The sequence below is a fragment of the Lepidochelys kempii genome, chromosome 11 (assembly GCF_965140285.1).
Source record: "Lepidochelys kempii isolate rLepKem1 chromosome 11, rLepKem1.hap1, whole genome shotgun sequence".
Lineage (NCBI taxonomy): Eukaryota > Metazoa > Chordata > Testudines > Cheloniidae > Lepidochelys > Lepidochelys kempii.
In genome coordinates, this window is record NC_136390.1 from 60983905 (window position 1) to 61008082 (window position 24178).

General features: G+C 37.5%; 1 protein-coding gene across 6 annotated transcripts in view; it reads right to left on the bottom strand.

Annotated features, from left to right (window-relative positions):
• RAPH1 (Ras association (RalGDS/AF-6) and pleckstrin homology domains 1) overlaps positions 1-24178 on the bottom strand; it is a 158994-nt gene that overhangs the window by 53292 nt on the left and 81524 nt on the right. For 3 of the 6 annotated variants that reach the window (XM_073306494.2, XM_073306492.2, XM_073306493.2), the window contains 3 exons: positions 19348-19453; positions 17967-18487; positions 5793-5873 (listed from right to left, as the gene is read on the bottom strand). In XM_073306494.2, coding sequence (XP_073162595.2) covers positions 5793-5873; positions 17967-18487; positions 19348-19453 — 708 coding nt within the window. Of the gene's footprint in view, positions 1-5792; positions 5874-15131; positions 15223-17966; positions 18488-19347; positions 19454-24178 lie in introns of those variants that run through there. The other 3 variants (XM_073306496.2, XM_073306495.2, XM_073306499.2) reach the window with 2 other exon arrangements.

Consider the following 24178-nt stretch of genomic DNA (forward strand, 5'->3'; position numbering starts at 1 on the left):
GAACTGAAAACCTGAGTGGGCACAAGGTGGGAGGTCTTGGTAAGGGGTATGCTTAAGCTACTGAAGAGTCTGGAGGCGCCAGCACCAGTTTCAGGGCCTGGGCGGTTGGACTGCAGGGTCTCCGAAGGGGTGCTAGGCAAAGGATCTGTAGTATCCTGAGCGTATGCCTAAAGACCCAGAGCCAGAGGCAGTGCTTGGACTATGCTCAGACTCAAGAGGATCAAGAGTACAGGGGTCCAGTATGGTAGAATCCAAACAGCAGCTTAGTGAGTATCCTGCTGGGGGAGCTTGATGAGGGCTGTGACTGATTTCTGCAAGGATCTCACTGCAGGATTTCTTCACAAAAAGTTTCCAGGTGTGGTCTCATCACAATTAGTGTAAGCAGTCCAATGTAGCTTGTTTTGGTCATCACAGAAAAGGCAAAAACATTTAGCGTAGAATGAAGGAAAGAAGACTGATTTTACAAGTCAGCATTATATATTCTTGTAGCTGATCTTCTTACCAAAAGCACCCTCTTTTCAGGGACCATGTTTACAACACACACAAAAGGAACTCACTATGTTTGAGTGGTTTTGCACAGTAAAGAATAAATTGTCAAACTATTTTTAAATACTTTCCTTTTTTAAAATTTATTTTAAAAGGCCAGAGATAGATGCAAAGGGAAACATATGGTGAGAAGAAAACAAAGGGTGAAATTACAAACAGAAAATGTACAAAAATGAATATATATATATATATATATATATATATATAATGTATCTGAACAGGCAATTCAAGCTACATTAAGTTTTTTGTTAATAATAGTATTTCAATTTTTTCAAGTTGTGACTTTACAAGTTGCACTTAGATACCATAAAATGAACACTGTTTCAAAAATTATTCAATCAAAACCAAGATTCTCTGACCAAATAGTCTCACCCGATAAAAGATTTATAAAAATCTAATCCATATCCTTCACAACAACCCTTAAAATTACAAAAGTGAAAAACATTGCAAGCTATCACATGCATAATAATCCTTGAACTGCAAATCTAATGCAAAGAACTGAAAATCAAACAAATACAGAAATAGGGGATACCTCTTATAACTCTACCAAAATTAAACTTTAATCTCAAACACAAGCAGGAAAAAAAAAAGATTTAAGCACGCAAATGTGTTAACACAACACATTCTATGAATTACCACAGGTTTTATGTAATATGTGTATGTTATGTTGTGATGACAAAAGCTAAATTTGAATAAAATGGACATTAAGTTCCTTTTAATTTCAATAAATATTTTTAAAATGTAAATTACTTTTCACATCTAGTTCATTCAATAAAAACAGCTTGTCTTGATGTTCATAAAAACATGGCATATGTATTTTGTTCCAAATTACTTTTAGGACTTCAAAAGATTTCCTGCATTCCTTCCTTCCTTGAAAGGAAGGGACACATCCATTATCTTCAAGCCTAAATACCAAGAGAGGTTCATGGACCAGCTGTTATGTATAGCATTTAATAATATTTTCAAAGAGCCCTCCACACAAACACTGGATGTTTATGCTATTCTAAGAAGAGATTTCAATGCTACAAGTCTATTTGCTCCTGTTCACAAATACTGCAAACATTTATAACTATAGAGCAGTATGACCAAGCACGTTTTCAAGCATTTAGAGTATCAACTTCTATACAAAACACTTCCACCCTACTGTTTACATGTACTTGACAGCTAAATAAGATAAAAGGTCATATGTACCATTTCAGTCAGTGTTTTCTTGTAAGAATGTAATTAAAACTAATGTACATGTCAAGTGACATTATTAGCTGTACCACAAATCTTTTGCCTGCGTACTGGTATTGACAATTTCTCCTTCCATGGTAGCGAAATACTCAGTTACAATTTGGTAGTCTTAACCTATTTGAAAGAAAGGAATGGAGCTGGTCTGCTTCACATTTTTTCTTTGCTATAAACAAAGAACAGCTCAGACTGAGACTGCAAATATTTATATTAATCTCAATTTATAAACAAAAAAAAAGACACTCCCATCTGTCTCAAAGGGATATTTATGAATCATCTAAGACTTTTGAAGATTCTAGTAAGAGCTTTAGCTTTCCCAAAAATAAACATGAGACACAAAATTGTAAGGAAGTCTTTGTTAGACAAGATAAAACAGATGGACTCAGAGGACTCGCACATAGCATGATGATGATCACTGGAAAGTGCTGTGTTGAAGTGTATTGAACTACAGCAGAAAATCTTTTGAATATCCCAAACCAAACAGTTTCCCCTCCCCTTTCACAAAGAATTGCAGTTTCCTTTTTAATAAACTCAATGGACTGTTTTTAATTCCTGAGGTTGGTAGTGCTCAAGAGAGGAACAAACTTCAAGTCAAAGAAAAAAGGCTGCATGAAATTCCAACACGCACCGAAGTGTTTCACACAGTAATGGAATAGATTACTTCTTCCCAGTCACATGTCTAAAACGTGCATCCTGGGTTGCAAATTTATACATATAGACAAAAATCTGTCCATCAACCTATTTACAAACTGAATTCTTTAGGAAAAAAACTGCTTTTAAAATATGCACATAAAATATAGCATCTTGCGAGAATATGATGCTCAGAGTTACTACACAACATGCCATACACTTAAGATTGGCAGAATTTTTTTTTTTTTTATTATTTCAATAGATATCGATATTTATTTTTAAGCATTTTTCTTCTATTTTTATCTATTTAAACTTTCACAGCTGTGCAAAATTATGGCTTTTAAGCTTTTTATCCCAATTTTTATCTATTTAAATTTTCAGAATTGCGGGAAACCACTGGGAAAAAAAAAATCAGACAATGGGGGGCATGGGAGGTCTCACAATTATTTAATGACCGTAGGCATTGAGATTCAAAAAGTTATAGCTTTATAACCGTTAAATCACAAATTGCCAACATCACCTGTCCAAAAAGTAAATGTCCTTAAAATCAAACACTAGAATTGTCAAGCACCATTTTTCTTACTTTGCCCATAAGTAAATTTCAATGATCATCAATGGAAATACTTTTTCATTGAAATTGACATTTACCGACAAAAAACGAATCCTTCCAAGCCTACGTACACACTACTATTAGACATGAAAACCCAGTTAACTAGGGCTTAAGTGCATTGCCCAACCTTACTGAATGCAAATTAGTTGGTTATTTCATATCAGTTCCTTTATCTAAGGAGGCTGCTCCTTTGAAGTTAGAAACTTGAAGGATACTATATGGAGCAATCTCTCCATTCAGAAAAAGGTGGAATATACCTAGAAAAACTTATGTTAAATTATGATCCTTAAGTACATCTGATATATCTAATTATGTATTATTTGACAGATTTATAGCCTTTACATTATCCAAATATTAAAATACTATACTACTGTAAACAGATAAGTTTACATATTCTTTATACTGTCACTATAGACATTACGTAAATATTAACAGTTTGATGCAAATTTCACAATTATTCCCCCCAAAAAATCTTCTGACATTGCTTAAGAACTTGCTCTTTAACTTGCTATTCTTAGCTTTCTGTTACAGAGTAGATTTAATCTATATCTAAAGCCTGTTCGAAGTTTCACAGACAACATCCTTTTAAGGCTCTCTTTATGGAATGATTCACCACAGTACATGGAAAATGTGTGGATCTCAGTAACAGCAGAACATCTTGCTACATTTCTTATGAAGTCATCTACATTGTAAATGGATGAGGTCCCCACTAAACTTTTTCCTTTAAAATTCAGTCAGTGCTACTTCATTCAAGTCTACAGAAATATACTGCAATGACAACATAAAACTATTGAAATTTACAAAGCAATTTTTTCAAATACACTATAAAAAATCATAAAAGATGTTTAAGGCTACACTCTGCCCAGCCATTCTGTAATCTTACTGCACTTGGTCCGTTTGCTCTTGGTCCATTACTTAGACAGATGGAAAACAGCACATCACAGCAAAAGACATTTACAAATGACAAAGATCACGAATATTGTAGACAAAAAAAACCTAATCACAAATTTTGCATGAACAAACAGTAACAGTAAAGCCATTAATCAGATGTTTAAAAAATAAGAACTAAGTCAATATACAGATGTAAGAAAGAATGACCAGCAAGAACAACAACAAAAACCAAATGACTAACACAGAAAAGTTCCTACTTAGTGTTGCAAGGAGAAAACCCATATAGGTTTTTCTGTATATTTTCATTCACAGAGTACAGGTTTCAGAGTAACAGCCATGTTAGTCTGTATTCGCAAAAAGAAAAGGAGTACTTGTGGCACCTTAGAGACTAACCAATTTATTTGAGCATAAGCTTTCGTGAGCTACAGCTCACTTCATCGAATGCATCTGATGAAGTGAGCTGTAGCTCACGAAAGCTTATGCTCAAATAAATTGGTTAGTCTCTAAGGTGCCACAAGTCCTCCTTTTCTATTCACAGAGTAATTATTCTATACATATGGAAAATAATAAAGCAGGAGTATTGTATGCCATTATCCAGTTGACTGATTAATTCCTTTTATATAGAAATTCATCTATTACTAGGATATCTACATTTGCTGTGCTCTTGTCTAACTTATCTTCTACAATGACTTTACCAAAAGGAAGAATCCTGAAAAACGTCCATGTAAAACACTGGGTTATGAATAAATGGTTTTTCACCAGAAGTTTTTCCAAAGACTAACATGACTGATCAGGTTTCGGATTTTGGGTTTTTTTAACTTTACTTTTATGACTAAAGCAGAAAACCTATGTATTGAATCTAAATAATATTCTATTTTCATGAGATTCTCTTGGTTTATCAAGCCCTATTAAAATATATTATGAATACTAAACTGTTTGCCTAATTTAGCCAGCTGAGGGCATTGTTGTGCAACTTATGCTTTACAAATTCATTGTAAGAACTAGAAAGATGTTTTACAATTCCATTTTTAAATTATATCTATTCTCGGTGACAAAAATTTAGAAAGGGGATGTGACCAGAAACAGTGACATCTGATAAGAAAAACCCACATTTTGACACTCTTGAAAATTCCATGTAAAGGTCACTGTACTGTAATTTCAAATTGTAATAGTATTTCCTAGTCTTCAGACTCTAGATTTTAAGATTCAAAATTACATCGTACTTTTGAAGAAAAATAAGTCTAATTTGAAAGACTAAAAAATGTAAATAAGTTTAAATACATTAAATTCTGTAGACAAAAGACTTGCCTACCAAATTGAGTTTTTATACTTTTATTCTAGTGTTATAAATAAATACTGAAGATTTTAGACCTGGTTCTGCCACTAGCCTGCTGGGTGACCCTTGGGCAAGTCACTTCACCCCCACAACCTTAGCATCCCCACCTGTAAAACCAGAACAATGCCATTGACCTCCTTTGTAAACCTCTTTGAGATCTATGGATGGAAAGCACTGTATAAAAGTGAGGTATCATAATAAATCATAGAACGCACCTAGTGGAGAAATCTCCTATTGCACCCTTCCCTTGGAAGGGCTGAAGCTTTGCTATCAGCAATCAGGCTTAACACGCTGTTTTAATTAGAGCGTAAATAGCTTACTCAAACTAGTACATTTGGGAAGTAATTGCTAGAGGATAGGGAAAGATCAACTGTAAGGAAGTTTGCAAAAAGCTACAGGTTATGATACAGGCTCACTACAGTCTCCATTGCTGAGGTATTAATGGCTAAGGCTCAAATCACTGATGCAGTTTCTAATTACAAGGGACACTGGTATAGCCACAGGCACACAGAAAGGAGAGACACAGACAGACACGTCATAACTTACAGGTGTCAGCTCAGCCTCCTCTTCTGTGAAGTCAATGTGACGCTTGGACTGCCTGATGGGATGTCCCACAGAAACATTATGCTGTGAAAATGAAGGAATTGGGGAGGAGTAGTAGTGGGAAAATGAAAGAAAAAGGCACCGTTTATTATCATGCAGGAAGAGTGGGAACGAGCAGTGATGTGAACCAGTAAAAGAAAGAGAAGTGAAAATAAACATATCAAGAAACATGCAACATCCCTGTTCCCACCCTGTTTTGCAACAGCCATCAATACTTTTTAGGGATAAGAATATATTCTTATTTTCCCCTTCCACCTACAAAAAAAAAATACACAATTTGTTTGTGTATTACATTCTAGGCTATTTTCTTTCCTAGTAACCAATTTCTGATGAGTATATTTGTTTATTTTCATGTAATATGTTAACTTTACCCATTTTTCAGCTACACTGAAACTGATTAAGAAGAAACCAGACTCAGATAATACACAGTAGTAAATAGCTATGGGTTTGTGAACTAAGATGTATTCTCTCCTTTGCACCTTTCGTCATACCTCCCCCCAAATATTCTAACCCCAAACACAGAAAATAATGCCACTTATAGCAGTACATTTCCCCCCTTTAACTAACTACAAATCTAAACCTAACACCACGTTAAACTAAAATGGAAGGCTGTTTTTGTTTTATTCATAACCAGTCACATCCAATCCTTATCCAACTCGGTAAAAATTAACCAATATCACATGCAAGAATGACTCAGCAGCAACTCAAGAATAAATGATAGCCTCCAATTGTCAACTGTCCCTTCAGTAAGTCTCACTCCACAGTGTCAAGCTCCTCTATAACCCACAAAAAGCCCCAGTTTGCATTTCTGTAAGTTGTAACAGTATTTGATTTATTAAAGAAAACTACAGAAATTCCTTTCACATTTTACAACTCCATTGAATGCTGCTGTGTTCCTAATTTTGGTCAGCTGTTCCAAATGTGTTTTTGGGCCAAGTATGGCCAAACAAGTAATCTTGCTAATTTTACACAGATGTTGCATCTCTCATCCCCTCTCTTCTCCAATATGAATCCCTGCACTTTTTTAACATTTAATTATCTCAGTAGCAGGAGGACAAGAAACTGGTTTACAAAACAGAAAAATATTCTGTGATTATTTATAAGCGCCCATACTAATTCATCACAGCTTTTAGGGAGAGATTTTCATTGGGAGTTGGGTGCTTCTGAGAGAAAACTTCTGAACACTGCAGCATAACACTACGTCACAAACCCATTTTTCTGTTTCTCAGTTCAGATTCAGTTCCTTGGCACAAACCTGTCTCCTCTTAAGTATGAGTTGTGCAGATTTTCTTATGAAGTTATTAATTTAGAGGTTTTAACAGGGTTCTATGAATATTTGAATTCTTGTTCAATTATTTTCTTATGGCTTGTCTACACAGTGAGGTACCACTGTTTCTCACACGTTCTTGTCAACTGCTGGAAATGGCCCACTTTGATTATCACTACAAAAGGTTTCTCCCCCCCACCCCGTTCTCCTGCTGGTTATAGCTCACCTTACCTGATCACTCTTGTTACAGTGTGTATGGTAACACCCATTGTTTCATGTTCTCTGTGTATATAAATCTCCCCACTGTATTTTCCACTGCATGCATCCGATGAAGTGAGCTGTAGCTCACGAAAGCTTATGCTCAAATAAATTGGTTAGTCTCTATGATGCCAGAAGTACTCCTTTTCTTTTTACACTACAGGAAAGTGATTTCTAAGTGCACTAACATGTTGTGCATTAATTGGTCCATTCAGATCTCGCTTGTGGGCACTAAAAGTTTTCTAGTACTCTTTAATGTAGTGCTGTTTGAAACAGTATCAATTAATGCGCAACAAAAAGCACATCCCCAGAGTGCACATTACTCCACTATGTACACATGCCCTTAGTTTGTCCGTATTAATGGTACAGTATATATTATGCATCTGTACCTATTGACTGTGCGTGTGGAGGGGGGGAACACAAGGGGGAGAGGTGGAGGTGGAAAGGGCTATTTATATTTTCCTACTGGAGTGCACAGTTCCATACTGGTCTTCTTCATTAATGGACATTTGAGGAAGGGGAAAGGGAAACTGGTTTGTCTCGTGGGGACATGTGAAGGAGTGAAGTGTTGAAAGACTTAGAAAGATCACTTTACTGGGGACAGCTGTGGTATCGACAGTAAACTCTGATTAGTCTATTGTTATCAGCAGCTCTAATCAGAAAAAGCACATGGATGCATGGACCAAGGCCCAAACACTTCAAGGAGGTTCTAGTTCACCTGACTGCTATTGGAAAGTGTTCATACCCCCTCCATAGATCAGGGGACAGGCCATCATTTGACCAGCTCAGTGAAGGTTGGAGTCTTGAGTTAAGCCTCTTCTTCCTAGAAGGATACAGCGTTGGGCACAGGAACTTCTCAGATCCTATTTAAATTTTGGGAGGAGTACAGTGCTGAGGGTGATGTAACTATCTGGGTAGACAGACATCTTCATACCAATATGAGTAATCTGCAAGGTGCTATTGGTAAGGCTTCTTAAGAAATAGATTCAGATAATAACTGGTCATAGTGGAAAATTTTAGGGTTTTTTTCCTATCATACACACAGTTTTCTCTTCTGTTTTAGTGGAATGAGTTCATCTTCTATTTTCAAGCCTCTTAAGTTTCTGATAGAAAGTGCAGTACTTAGCCAGTACTTTTAAGAATGAATATATTTTTATCTCCCTCTCTCCTACTGCTCCTTGTGTTTGCTTTTTATAGCTTTAAGAAAAGTTAAGGTGGAAAGGAAACAGTCTACCATGTTTGCCTTCAAAACATATTACTTTAAACTCACAGAGGGATCGGGGAGACAACACATAGCCCTAAAACTGAATGCAATGAATATATGGCTGTAGTAGCAACACCATACATTTTAAAAATTTCTATTCTACTAGTCAAACAACAAATTCCTTCATTACTGTCAATTTAACCAGCCAGTTGTGACAGACAAGACATTCGTTTTTAATTTTAATTTAAACATTAGCACAGAACATCCTAAAACTATGATTAGGGAATTGGTTCAGTTCTGTCTCAGAGGGAAGAATGTCACTTATTGAATGGTCAAGAACAGTTCTCTACATCAAGTAGGTTTTCCATGGCGGTTTCCAGTCTAAACACTGACCCAATCTAAGCTTTCCTAGCTTGTGTGATCTGAAGACATACCATAAAGTGTCATGGCTGCAGGCATGGAAACGCAATAACAATAACATGTTGATTTTAAATAACTTTAACACTATAACAGGTTATAACTATAACAGGTTATATATTAACCAAGAAAACTATATTAACTGAAATGTCAAGATATTTCAGCAATTTAACTACAAAACTATTCATTAAATGGCTGGAAGTGAGAAAGTGCATGTAGGCTTCCAGCACTGTGCACCAAAGAAGTTGATACTATTTCCACAAATGTTTGCAACGAAGTAATAAGTTAACTAAACAAATGATAAAATTGATTTGCAAACAGACTGGAGTTTTAGTTTTCTAGGATTTTCCATTCCAAAGTTCTCCCAATCCCTCCCCACAGTTCATCTCACTTTCCTTTTTATAAAAACCACGCAGTAAAAACAACCAATATTCTCCAAAAAAGCCTTCTATTACAGACTACCTTGTAGCTATAGTACATCATACAAACAGAATGCCGTACTGGTCTTATACACAAACCACTTATGGGAATGGCTAATGCAGATGAATATTGCAATGCATAAACAAACAAGTTCCTAAAAATTACAAATTGATAAGTTTATCTTTAAGATATTTTGAATAACTCCATAAGATTTGGCAAGTTATGATTTGTATTTCAGAAACATTTTAATAACTGGACTTCTGATACTTGTGCTGCCAAAAAAGCTGAAAACCAGCTTCAGGATGATGGATTTACAGAATTTTCCTTTACTGTTACTTTTTTTTTTTGGAAGTCAGAAATATCACTTGTGATGAACTGTTCAAAAAAAGTGGGGAAGGAGCTGTGTTAACAACCATGGTTAAGTCTCATATTTATTAATTCTTTCCATTTGATAAATTTTACAGACTAAAGAAAGGGTAATTGGAAGCAACCACATGCCACGAAGGCCTGTGGCCAACAATTGGAATGCCTTAAAATAACTGGCAAAGAACGCATTTCATTTGAAATCTCAAAGTTAAAGTCCCAGTCCCTGATTGGTGCAAGTCATGACTACACATAGCTGCTTATATCCTTTATACGTGTTAACCACACACAATTCATAGAACATAAGGAACAGAACATAGGCTCCCAAATACACACACTAAAGCCAATACTCCCCCATGTTAAAAAGTGCTCAACCTAAAGATTAAATAGGCCAGACTTGTTTTAAGTCATCACAAGAATAAATTAATAGATTCATGGATTATAACGCCAGAAGGGACCAATGCAATCATTCAGTCTGACCTCCAGCATAATGCAAGCCATATGATTTCTCTGAATTAATTCCTGTTTGAAGTAGAGCACATATTTTACAAAAAAACCCTAAAATATAATGAAGTTCAATGATCCAGGTCTATTTTGAAAGAGAGAATTGCTTATTGTAGATGGTCCACAGTCAACATTTGTCTTTCTATATATGAATATAGTTAAATATATTAATATACAATATGGTAGTTGTAACCATATAAACATTTAGCAAGTTAACATACAGAGATATGTGAGATCTCACAACTATTCTAGGACTGGGAAGCTTTTGTTATCAGTGTCAGCTACTATAGGTGTTAATTTAATGATGGCCATCATACAAACCAACAAAAGAACTAAGGTACAGTTGCTGAGGGAGCCTAACTCTGAATTTCCTTACTTATGTTTATTTTAATTCTTAACATCACCACCACCTTACAGTGTAATTTTACACTTAATCTGTTTTTTTTGGGCCTGTACATTTAACACCTCATAGTCTGATTTAAGTTTTGAAATGTGCCCCCAAAGCTCCACTATCTTTGTACTAACTATGCTGAGTTAATTCCAGTACAATGCCTACAATTTCTTTGTCCTGATTTCTACATCTTACATCTCTTAGATCAATTTAAATTAGGGCTGTCACGCGATTAAAATGATTAATCGAGCTGTTAAACAATAATAGAATACCATTTATTTAAATATTTTTGAATGTTTTCTACATTTTCAAATATATTGATTTCAATTACAACACAGAATACAAAGTGTACAGTGCTCATTTTATATTTTTGATTACAAATACTTGCACTGTAAAAAACCAATAGTATTTTTCAATTCACCTACGGCAAGTACTGTAGTGCAATCTCTATCTTGAAAGTTGAGCTTATAAATGTAGAATTATGTAAAAAAACCCATTGCATTCAAAAATAAAACAATGTAAAACTTTAGAGCCTTCAAGTCCATGCAGTCCTACTTCTTGTTCAGCCATATCACGCAGACAAACAGGTTTGTTCACATTTGCAGAAGATAATGCTGCCTGCTTCTGGCTTACGACGTCACCTGAAAGTGAGATCAGGCGTTTGCATGGCACTGTTGTAGCCGGTGTTGCAAGATATTTATGTGCCAAATGCACTAAAGATTCATATGTCTCTGCATGATTCAGTCACCATTCCAGAGGACATGCATCCATGCTCATGATGGGTTCTGCTTGATAAGGATCCAAAGCAGTGCGGACCGACGCATGTTTATTTTCATCATCTGAGAAAGATGCCACCAGCAGAAGGTTGATTTAATTTTTGGTGGTTCGGGTTCTGTAGTTTCCACATCAGAGTGTTGCTCTTTTAAGACTTCTGAAAGCATGCTCCACACCTCATTCCTCTCAGATTTTGGAAGGCACTTCAGATTCTTAAATCTTGGGTTGAGTGATGTAGCTATCTTTAGAAATTTCACACTGGTATCTTCTTTGCATTTTGTCAAATTTACAGTGAAAGTGTCCTTAAAATGAACAACATGTGCTGGGTCATCATCCGAGACTGCTATAAGATGAAATATATGGCAGAATGTGGGTTAAACTGAGTAGGAAACATACAATTCTTCCCCAAAGAGTTTAGTCACAAATTTAATTAAGGCATTATTTTTCTGAACAAGAGTCATCAGCATGGAAGAATGTCCTCTGGAATGATGGCTGAAGCATGAAGAGGCATATGAATCTTTACCGCATCTGGCATGTAAATATCTTGCAATGCCAGCTACAACAGTGCCATGTGAATGCCTGTTCTCACTTTCAAGTAACATTGTAATTAAGAAATGGGCAGCATGATCTCCTTTAAATGTAAACAAACTTGTTTCTCTTAGCCATAGGCTGAACAAGAAGTAGGACTGAATGGACTCGTAGGCGCTAAGGTTTTACATTGTTTAGTTTTTGTGTGCAGTTATGTAACAAAAAACCCTACATTTGTAAGTTGAACTTTCATGATAAAGAGATTGCACTACACTACTTGTAGGAAGTGAATTGAAAAATACTATTTCTTTTGTTTATCATTTTTACAGTGCAAATATTTGTAATCAAAATATAAAGTGAGCACTGTACACTTTGTATTCTGTGTTGTAATTGAAATAGATATATTTGAAAATGTAGAAAAACATCCAAAATATTTAATAAATTTCAATTGGTGTTCTATTATTTAACAGTGCGATTAATAGCGTATTAATTTTTTTTTTTAGTTAATCGCATGAATTAACTGTGATAAAGATGAACAAGTACAAAATCAAATTCAGTTAACTGGAACTACCTATTGCTAAGTGATGTACTATCATGGTATGGAAGCCAGAGTCTCCTCCTGTCACACAAACTGAATTACAGATTTTAAGAACTATCACATTAGAAAAAAATGCCGTTTATGTGCCAGAAACCAAATGGCAGACTTCAAAATTATCTGCAACCCCTTCATTGAGTATACACAGTACCCTAACAATGACTGGCCATGAATGGATCTTTTCACAAAAAGTCAGATACAAAAACTAGCTGGGTGGGCATGCCTGAGGTTCTTCTCTTCTCTCTCCCTCCCACCCCCCAATTTACCTCCTTCCCTCTACTGCTGCCCTATAAAGAGCTCATTGCAAGAAATCCTCTCTAGGGGGACAGATTTAGTCAAATCATGATCTACTTTCCTTCCCTTTATTAATACTATTATTAAATTAGAAGCTTTACCCATAAATTATGTTTTTGCATCTCAAAGTTCAGACTAAATCTTTTGGGTCAGTAACTCATTACATAAGTAAAAGGGAGAAGTACCAATCAAACTGCAATATCATCTGAGCTGCAAGTATTAACCAAGGAATGATTTGTGAAATAATTTACGGAAAACCAAACTGCTTCATTGCAAACGTTTCACCAAGGCTTCCCTTCTCTCTACCCAAGAAGTGGTTACAACCCACAGGGAATCTATGGGCAAACAGAATTTCCCATTACTCTCAAGTCAAGGTACCTTTAGAGGCTTTACCTTTCCCAGGCCTCTAAGGTGAATAACTGAACACCCTAATTTTCTTCTGACAGAATTTCAGATCAAGAGTGGGTGTTTTCATTTAGTGTTACCCGGTTTTGTCATTCTCCTTCTCTCATTATTCCAATAAAACCTAGGGGAGGGGAAAAAAGACAAATTTCTTAAAACCACTCTCCTTGTCTTGTGCAGCAGCAAAGGATGTCAAAAGGGCAGAGCTGCCAAGCCATTGACCCTTCTTATAGAAACTACTGTAGCAAAGAAAAAGATTTCAAAGGTTGGCAGCCTTAGGGACATAGAAGGTCAAAAGGGAGATAAGGCAGAGTAAAAGACTAAACTCAAGGTTCCACATAAGGACAACCTGCCTAACAAAGGATTTGGTAAGGAGGGGCCACTTAGGGACTTTGTCCAAGGAGAATATTAAGGGCAAAAATTTTGCTTCCAGATCCACTCAATTCTCTCAATGATGCATCCGATGAAGTGAGCTGTAGCTCACGAAAGCTTATGCTCAAATAAATTTGTTAGTCTCTAAGGTGCCACAAGTACTCCTTTTGTTTTTGCGAATACAGACTAACACAGCTGCTACTCTGAAACCTATCATTTTCACTATAAGCAAGAGCTTAGAATACAGCCACAGCAGAGAGAGATTTAGGCAGCAGGGTCTTTGAAGAAAATCTTAAATTTAAGTAAGGGAATGGGAAGTAACTTTGTGCAGATACCAAGAGACCTTTTCCAAATCCTACAGGAGATACCTTTCCCTTTTAGTTCAACTAGTTAGGGCAGTCAGTACAGTAGTGGTTGTTTAAAACTGTCCTTTCCATCAAGGAATCTCTGAAAGCTGTGTGCTCCAGCCTTTTCCTTCAAGTGCAACTGGACAGAAGGACAGGATTTGGGTTTTTTTTCCCTTTCTTCTCTCCAGAAAACTGTTCCCACCTGGTTTGTAACAGAAAAAGTTCCAAAGTTTTACTTGTATGTGTAACAGGGCCAGATGGGAGAGAAGAAGTTTAAGATTTTAATGACTGGCCAAAAAGGCACTAAAATTTGATGAACCCTTTAAGGGTTCATCATCTGAGGTCTTCTGGCTGACAACCCACACTGTAATGGCTACAAGCTTGATTCCGCCATGTCCAGAAGTATAGCCAGAGTAATCACCTCATTAAGAGATGCTAAGATGGCCCAAGTCATGAAAATAAGTGCTAAACTACACAGGACATACGCCTTTTGGAAGGCCAGAGGCAGTTCTTTTGGAAAGTGCCTGGAACTCTCCCAGCCTTCCCTGGATAGTGAGCCACCAAACGAAAAATGACAAGTTTTGCAAAAGCTCTGCACATTTCTTTTCTGGGGGGAATCATGACTGTCTTTTTTCAGTTGTGAGGATGGATTTAATCAACCACAGGCTACTGTGGAGTTTATTTTGGGGGTGCTTAGGCATTACCCATAGGAACATGTGTCAGTAGATGGATGGAGAACCGCATCTGGTTTTTCTTTCTCAACAGATCAGAAGACATTCCCTTGAGCTAATGAATTTATTTCTAAAGAGTTAATTAATGATTCTTCAGAAATAAGACAAGCTCTCTAACAGAGGAGTCAGGTACTTCTTCAGCGTAGTGAGATAACACAGATCAGACAAAAAGTGTAGTAAAACAAAGCATTCTTGTTAAATGGATTGGAAGTAGCTACTACTACCCCAAAGAAAGGAAACAGGATTTGGCTCACACACTCATCTCAAATGACTAACAGACCCTTGTTACCTTCCTCAAAGAGAGCATTCTTATCAATTTATCTGGGCAGAGAAACAATAGACACATTCTTATGAGAAGCAGTCAGTCTCCTCATGTTAAAAAGGGGAATGGTTTACAAGGCCAGCTCATACTCACATCCATGATGGCTTTCAGGTTTCTCAGACTTGCAATCAATGGTTCAGAGTTGTGAAAGCAGTCAAGAAAAACAAACCCAGTAATCATGGATTAGAATAATCTGCCACACACACTTATGCACACAAAAAAGCAATTTCCTCCCCACCTCTTCTATCTACCTTTCCATCTGTTGTGATTAACCCTTTTTTCAATTAAGAAAAAAAAGATGTAAGTCATCAAGGAGCAGTAGACTGCCTGTGACTCACTCCATAGCCAGAACTAGAAAATCTGGGGAAGACAGAGGGCAGGATTGTGTCTTCTTTGCCAAAACTTTTGGTGCAATCTGACTGATGCTTCAGCATATCATTTGCAAGATAAAACTGACTGAGACAAGAGTCTCAAACTGCTGAATCAGCAGCAGAAAATACATGTCACTAAAAAGTTTACATACAAATCCTGGATCTAAGTTATTCCTATACAATGCGCATCTACCAAAAAAAATTCAGTTTATGTACCACCTTTGTCTACCCAGACTGAACTAGAGTCATAGGTGCTATTTACATAGAGCTACATATGCAGAAACACACAGAGAAAGGAACAGAACCATTTACACATTTTTAACATCCTATTTCAGTGCTTTTGTGGCCAATCACAGGATAACTCACTGTGCATAAAGCAATGCCATGCATTAAGTTGATGAATTTTTGAAGTGTTTTGGGTGTGGGTAGGGGGAAAGGATAATAAAGTCTTCAATGAAAGTGAATATAAAAATTCAGTATCTTTAAAAAGTTTTTTGAAGGTCTGAAACATCTGACTACAAAAAAGTATTTACTGGATTAATAAATTAACTATTTCATGGGTCAGACTGACAGGTTTTATTATTCTTTTAAAATGATAGGCTCATATTCAGTACCTTATTGGCGCCTGTTTCACTGAAAAAACTGACCTCAAACTCTGCACATACACACTTCTGAAGCTTTACTCAGGTACAAGGCAGCCAAGAGAGAACAGGCAATGATAACTACACTCATTTTAACTTCCATGTATAGGGAAACGTCTTCCCAAAGTTTCACCTTTGCTCAGGATGGTATTAGGTTTCTATCCCTCTCCAAAGGTCCAAAACTAAACTTAACAAAACCTCATTATACTAAAGAAATATAGAGCAAACTAAATGCAAGAACAGTAATACACTGAATAAATGATAGGAGAAGATTGGCTCCAACTCCCAGATCTGCCTCAATTGGTTTGCAGACAGTTAGAAGAGCACTTAATAAGTGAAAACTACAGCTCAGGCTACAAGAAAGACACCTTGCTTTTTTTTGTTTAACCCATACAGGCACAGCTCCAGTTAAGAGGACACTGATGGGAGTACCAATTATATAAATAAAATCAACATGAGCTGTTCATTATTTTCTAAGCATTCTACATAAATATTAAGTACAAATGTGGCCTTGAGAAGTTCATGATCTTCAGTCCAAGCTACAGCATTCAGCCTTTACAATAGATAAACCTATTTCTGCCTCATACTTACAGTCAGAAGAGTCATTCTTTTGCTTCAGCTGGAGTGAAATATAGTATAGTATTCAAACTGGGTTAATTATCTATAAAAATAAGCCCTATTTGTTCCTGTTATCTCCTCTGAATAGATGGGAAACTAAAAAGTGTGTGTATAAGCACAGCAAACTTCTGAATGACAATCAGGTTATCAGTAGTAGTTTCCAATGTCATCAAAACAACATGAGTAATCCTTTCTTATTGAAGCCCTCTGATTCACTAGGACATTCTTCCATATGTATCATGCCGGTATAAGTATAGCTTTATTTTGGCTATCCAATCATCATTTCTAGTTCTGCAAATGATGCAGCATTTAAGATCCCTGAAAGAAAAATTCTTACAATGGCACAATGGGATGTAAATATGAAATTTCAAAGGCACTTGGTAAGTTGCCATGTATATACTGAATCCTCTTTTTCTTGTCTATTCTTTCAAAAAAAATTTTTTTTTTGCCTACGAGCTAGCAGCAGAATGATTTGTCATGAGATAAAGAAGATGTCAAACTGGAATACTTTATGAAGACTGAGGGAGAATTCAGGCCTGAAGAAAAATAACCCATATATAAAAACAGCAAGAACTTCAAGCACATATGCTGAATAATCTCTTACTATTGAGCTTTGAATTTATCACATAATTTGCAATGTACTATATTGTGTTATACTGTAAAATTCATAATGAATTATCTGAATTATGCATGTTATTTCTCTTTCTTTATAAAAACCAAAATAATTCATAGCATAGTGTATGTTTTCCTCCAATTTTTTTTGAAATTGAGTAGTAACACAAAGGATGTGTCTTTGGACAATGTCATCTTAAAGGGTATACCAATCTGACTAGTTTTAAATATATTAACATTATCAACAAAGAGAATGAAAAGGCTCTTCATGAAGGAGATGACCAAATCTATCATGCCACCACTAATCTCCCCACAAACACTTTTCAAAAACTCTGGTTTAAAATAGTTATAAGTGCATCTCCAGAGAACAGTACTGGAATTCCTGAACATTTAACCTAGTAACTTTTTAATCTTAAACATACAGAAAATGTTAAGATGTGAATAGATAGGGTGGTGGGAAGACCCGCAAAAAAAGCCTTACCCTTGCTTGAAAGGAATCTTTTTTTAAAGAGAGCAAGAGAACCAACAATGTCATTGTATCTAAGAAAAAGCTAGCCCTCACTCACCCTATACCACATTGAACATGTATGGCCATAAGCCCCATTAGGGTAGGACTGAAAGAGAAAGGTAAAACAAAGTTTAAAGAAAGTGTAAATAAAACCTATATTGAAATTATGAGACTCTACCTCAGTAATTGGTTGGCCTTGCTGTGTCAAATCCAGTTCCTGAGGTCTTGTCATTTTATCAATATCTAAGGAGTCCATGCTGGATGCTGCAGAGGTTATGCTGGAACGGGATGAGTTACTGATGGAGCGCACTTCAGCATCACTCACTGTGCCAGCTGATGCTGTCCTTCTGTGCTGAGCAGTAACTACAGGTTTAGCATCTTCCATTACAGATTGCTGGGCTGCTTCATCCATGCTCAGAGAAGCCTTCTCTAACTGGGCAGTGATGTCCTCCAAGGAAAAGTTGGCATTTGAAGGCTTATTTACCCTACCAGACGAAGAGGACGATCCTTTTATACTGCTGTGCTTAGAGGAAAGTCGACCAGCAGGTGGTTTCTGAGCTACTTTTGTTTCTGTGGCTAGACGTTTCATTGCAGCACTGTTTGCTGACTGTGACCCAATGCTGCTGAGCTCCTGCTCTATGGAACAAAGATCAGCCATGAGGGCATCCAGATCCACAGTATCCCCCTGATTCAGGGCTTCTGCAAGGAACAACAGGCATTAGCTTCCTCATGATTAACCCATTTCTCAATCATGCTCTCCAAGTAGTGCCACTTGGGGACAAAGTAGAAACAATACAGTAATTTCACCATTCTGAATCTACAATGCTCAAAATAAAAAGTAGTCGTTAAAATTTAATTTAACTTCAGAGCTGCATTTGCCATCATGAGTGTCAGTAATGGAAGCCTATGAGGTCAGTGAATCTCTTTCAAATGTACAGAAATGCTTAATGAGCAACTGTCTGGTTAAAAACCCTGGCTGACATTTTTGAAGCAATGCAGAGGTGATCCCTACACATTTTTCATTAATTTTATTAGAAGGTATGTGGCAAAATCTCCAACACTGCTTAGAAAACCAAAACCCATTTTTTTTAAAATGCAAGTTTCCTGTACTACTACCAGAGTCATAGATAATGAAAAACTGACAAAGCTTTTTTGTTTAACCTAAATATTGGACCTAATTACTACATGTGCCCTTTCATGTGCCATCTTATTTAGAATTTTTTTCCCCTTTTCATCCAATGTGGCTTAAAGAACAAACTTATTAATTCACTCTTTCATTAAAAAGATTATCAGAATAATTGTTCTTTACAAATAAGTAGATTCTGATTCTCATATAATAGCTGCTGATAGACATCCAGTTTGTGACCCTAAGAATCCTGTGTCAACATAAACAGGATAATACAATGTAAGCAAACTAGAAAATGATGCCCTAGTATGTCTGGATGCTATGTTTTAATGCTGTAGGATTTTAGCATTTTGTAAAATGGCTGCTTTCTGATAAAACAAATATTCATTCAATGTTAGAGAAAAAATTGAGGGTCTCAGAAAATTCTGTTTACCATTCAAATTGTACATGGAGAAGCGATAGGAGAAATTGGCAATATTGGTTTCTTGGCGAAGAGGGGATTTCTTTACTGGTTCCATGGGCTTGTCTGTATCCAAACTCTAAAAAATAAATAAATAAATAAACGAACAAGCAAACAAACTGAGAAGAGAGAAAAGAAGCTAAAATAAAGTTTGCATTTAATATAACAGGAGCTGATGGTCAAACAATATTACAAATATGGTTGAAAGCTTATCTTCAGCGGGAGAAATGTAATCTAAAAAAATGAGTTATCTTTTGTAGCATCTGCACTAGAAAAGGATTTAGTTACCATGTTACTGAGATTAACATCAACTGTCCAACTAGGAGAGATGTTAAAATACATTCACTACAGAACTGAAAAGAAGGAAAATATATTCTTAAATTTTTGTTTTTCAATAGTATTGTTCTACACGTCACCATTTTGAGATTTTCTACAGTTACCTGGATCAGTTTGACTAACAACGCAATTCAGAAAAAAACAATATCTCAGAAGCAACAGAAAGAGGACTTTTTAAAGTAAATTTGCCTAAATTATCAAATTATCTTTACTAATAGGGACTATTATTTTTTAAATATATTAGTTATAAAAGTGAGTTTCATTCCATCTTATAAGAAAAGATCACGTTGTGCATATGTTATCCCTTATGGCTTTAAAAAAACATGTTGATATGTAACAGAATACTTTAGCAATGGTTATGTGGCTAGGTATATTAGACAGTGCTGTATGAATATTTTACCATGAAAATAAAAATGCTGACTACATTTAATTTGTTTGTAAATTCATGTTCTGCTGTTTTTGTAAAGGAGAAAAGTAGGGCTGGAAGAGACCTCGAGAAGTCATCAAGTCCAGCCCCCTGCAATTAGGCACGACCAAGTAAACCTAGACCATCCCTGACAGGTGTTTGTCCAATTTGTTTTTAAAAACTTCTAATGATGGGGACTCCATGACTGCCCTTGGAAGCCTATTCCAGAGCTTAACTACCTTTATAGCTAGAAAGTTTTTCCTAATATCTAACCTAAATCTCCCTTGCTGCAGGTTTAGCCCATAACATCTTGTCTTACCTTCAGTGGACATGGAGACTAATTGATCACCATCCTCTTTAGAACAACTCGTAACTTACTGGAAGACTTATCAGGTCGCCCCTCAATCTTCTTTTCTCAAGACTAAACATGCCCAGTTTTTTCAACCTTTCCTCAGAGGTCAGGTTTTGTAAACTTTTTATCATTTTTGTTGCTCTCTGCTGGGCTCTTTCCAATTTGTCCAAATCCTTCCTAAATTGTGGTGCCCAGAACTGGACACAGTAGTCCAGCTGGGGCCTCACCAGTGCCAAGTAGAGCGGGACAATTATCTTGTGTCTTGTACACTACATGCCTGTTAATACACCCCAGAATCATATTAGCCTTTTTTGCAGCTTTTTAGCACATTGACAACTCATATTCAGTTTGTGATCCACTATAGCCCCCAGATCCTTTTCAGCAGCCCTACCACCTAGCTAGTTATTCCCCACTGTGTAGCTGTGCATTTGATTTTTCCTTCCCAAGTGAAGTACTTTGCACTTGTCTTTACTGAATTTCATCTTGTTGATTTCAGACGAATTCTCCAATTTGTCAAGGTCATTTTGAATTTTAAATCTGTTCTCTAAAATGCTTGTAACCCCTCCCAGCTTGGGGTTATATGAAAATTTTATAAACATACTCTCTACTCTATTATCCAAGTCATTAATGAAAATATCTAATAGTACTGGACCCAGGACTGACCCCCACCCCCCGTGGCACCCCACTAGATATTCTCTCTCAATTTGACAGCAAGCCATTGATAACTACTTTTTATGTATGGTCTTTCAACCAGTTGTGAGCCCACCTTATAGTAATTTCATCTACACCACATTTCCCTACTTTGCTTATGAGAATGTCATGCAGACTGTGTCAAAAGTCTTACTAAAATCAAAGAATACCACATCTCACTCTCCAGCCCCAACTCCCAGGAATCATCCCTCTGCACCAGGCCAGGATTAGGGTTGCAGTACAAGGGTAGAGGGTGCTGCTACAGGTAGTCGGTGCCCAATCGACAATTTAGTACAGTGCACCCACTGAAACAGGAGGCTACACTGCCTGTTTCAGAATGAGACTGTCTACATCACGGGTCTCAGACAAGCGGCCTGCCGAGTTATTTCCTGCAGCCTGCCATAACTCCCCTCACACCTCTGCCACCCCGAGCGTGCTGCGTCCCCGCTCCTCCGCCTACCTCCCAGCGCTTCCTGCCGCCAAACAGCTGTTTGGCAGCACTGAGGACTTCCCAGGAGGGAGGGAGGGGGAGCGGGAACGCGGCGACCCCGGGGAGGAGGCAGAGAAGAGGTAGGGCCGGGGTGGGGATTTGGGGAAGGGGTGTGAATAAAGGGCAGGGAGGGGGTGGAGTTGGGGCGGGGACTTTGGGGGAAGGGGTTGGAATGGGGTCAAGGCAGGGGCGGGACCTCATGGAAGGGGTGGAGCGGGGGGGCAGACTTTTGTATCTTTTTATGAAAAAGTGTCAGTGATGTGGCCCTCGGGCTATGTACTAGTCCTCATGTGGCCCTCATGGTGATTTGAGTTTGAGATCCCTGGTCTACATGGAGTGTTACAATTACATTGTTATAGTTATATCTGTTGGGATGCTCTGTACCTCGGGGGAACACCCAGCACCCCTATGTTCATCCTTGTAAAATGATTGTGTTGTATCCAATGAAAAGTTTGTTATGCTGGGTGTCTTCGGAAGGCCCATGATGCACTGAGCATTGTTGTTATAGTAATCGTAACAGTAGTGTTATAGGTTGTAATTTCATTTATACAGTTATGAGGCTGAAAATATGCCCTCGTGGCTTAAAGCAAGCCCAGGCAAAAACTCCCCAAGAGCAGAGAGGCAGTTCACACCTCATCAGGGCATGTATGAGACCAAACCCAGCCCAGCCTCACAGGAACAAAGGACACTGGCCTAGGCAACAACAAAGGATCTGTTGGACTCCCGAGTGAGTCACCCCCCTTCCTTTGGTCAATTTGGGACTGCTATGAGGTAATGCTCACCTGACTCTGAAGGGGGCGGGGGAAGCCAGGAGAGAAGAAAGAACATTATAAAAGGGAGAGACTTTGCCATGCTCTTCCTCTCTCTTCCACCTACATTTACAGAAACCATACCAAGCGACTGAAGCGCTGATCAAAGGGGAGAGCCTGGTTGAAGGGAAACTAGCCAGCCTATGGTGAGAAGCATCTAAGTTTGTAAGGGCACTGAAAGTGTTAAGATCAGCTTAGAATGCGTTTTACTTTTGTTTCATTTGACCAAATCCAAATTGTTATGCTTTGACTTCTAATCACTTAAAATCTATCTTTGCAGTTAATAAATCTGTTTGTTTATTCTACCTGAAGCAGTGCGTTTGGTTTAAAGCATGTCAGAGACTCCCCTTAGGATAACAACCCTGGTGCATATCAATTTCTGTGTTAAACTGACGAACTCATAAGCTTGCAGTGTCCAGTGGGCATAACTGGACACTGCAAGATGGAGGCTGCTAGGGTTGTGTCTGGGACTGGAGATATTGGCCAGTGTCATTGGGTTGCACAATCCAAGGAGCAGTTTACATGCTAGAGGCTGTGCGTGAACAGCCCAGGAGTGGGGGTTCTCACAGCAGAGCAAGGTAAGGCTGGCTCCCAGAGTCAAGGATTGGAGTGGCCTGGCAGATCACCAGTCCAGAGAACACCACGGGAACATCACATCTGTACACTGGTATAACTTAAAAGAAATCTCCCATGTAGACAGGCCCAAGTCTCCTAAAAGCGAAGCTTCATAGGAAGAAGTAAGTTTTATCTACTACCAGAGGTTTTATTTTAAATTTGTGTTTCGGGATCCAGAGGTGGGGTAGGAGCTAACTGAAAGAGATTCCCAAACTCTAGGGAAGGGAAATTTAATTCCTGAATGCTTTTCAGCTTCTAAGGTAGCCATGTAGCATTGTTAATTAGTTTAGCCGTTGAACCTCACACACAGAAAAAAGAATTTTACTTCTGTTTCTTTCTTATCTTCTTTCAACTCATTTTTGAACTGTGTGATTTACATCTTTTTTCTTCCTCACCCAACACCATTCATTCTGTCAGACCCACCCCTCCACCCCCATTTTGTTTCAGTCTTTGCCCTCAATTGGGCTTGAAAAATCCAAGTGATAAAGATAAACGTGGGTGCCTTAAATCATCAATTTCTGCAGATTTAAGTTTTCTCTTTAGGGAGAAAAAAATCATGGCTATTCCTTATAACTGGGAAGACAACCATCCAAATGTAAACAGAATGTAAATCAGTGATGTACCACTGTCTTGCTCAGGCTGCAAACAGATGGCTCTAGTGCGTCTACTGATACCCAGAGATTTCCCAAGCAGCACCTGAGTGAAAATGTGCCTATTTAGAACCTAATAGGCAACAGTAAAACTGTCAAGAATCATGTGAGTTTACACATTGCTGCTACTGGATACAGTTATGACTATCAGTAAAGGTAGGAACTGGAGTTATTTGTGGGTGATGAGGACCAATATGGAAACTGAGAAGGGTAGGGGAGGCTTAACTCCTCAGACTGAACCCATAATCGCTGGCCTATAGTTTAGATCTCTTGATAAAGTCTCATCTGCTTATTAAAAAGTTTCGGTCAGGAGTACATACATTATGTATAGTACAGAAACCAAGAGTTAACAAATTACTTTGTGTCCCATGAACATTTATATAGATAGGTTCTAGCGATAGCAGCAGAACAAGTTCTCACCTAAGCCTTTGGAAGGTGAATTGGTGAGTTTTGCTG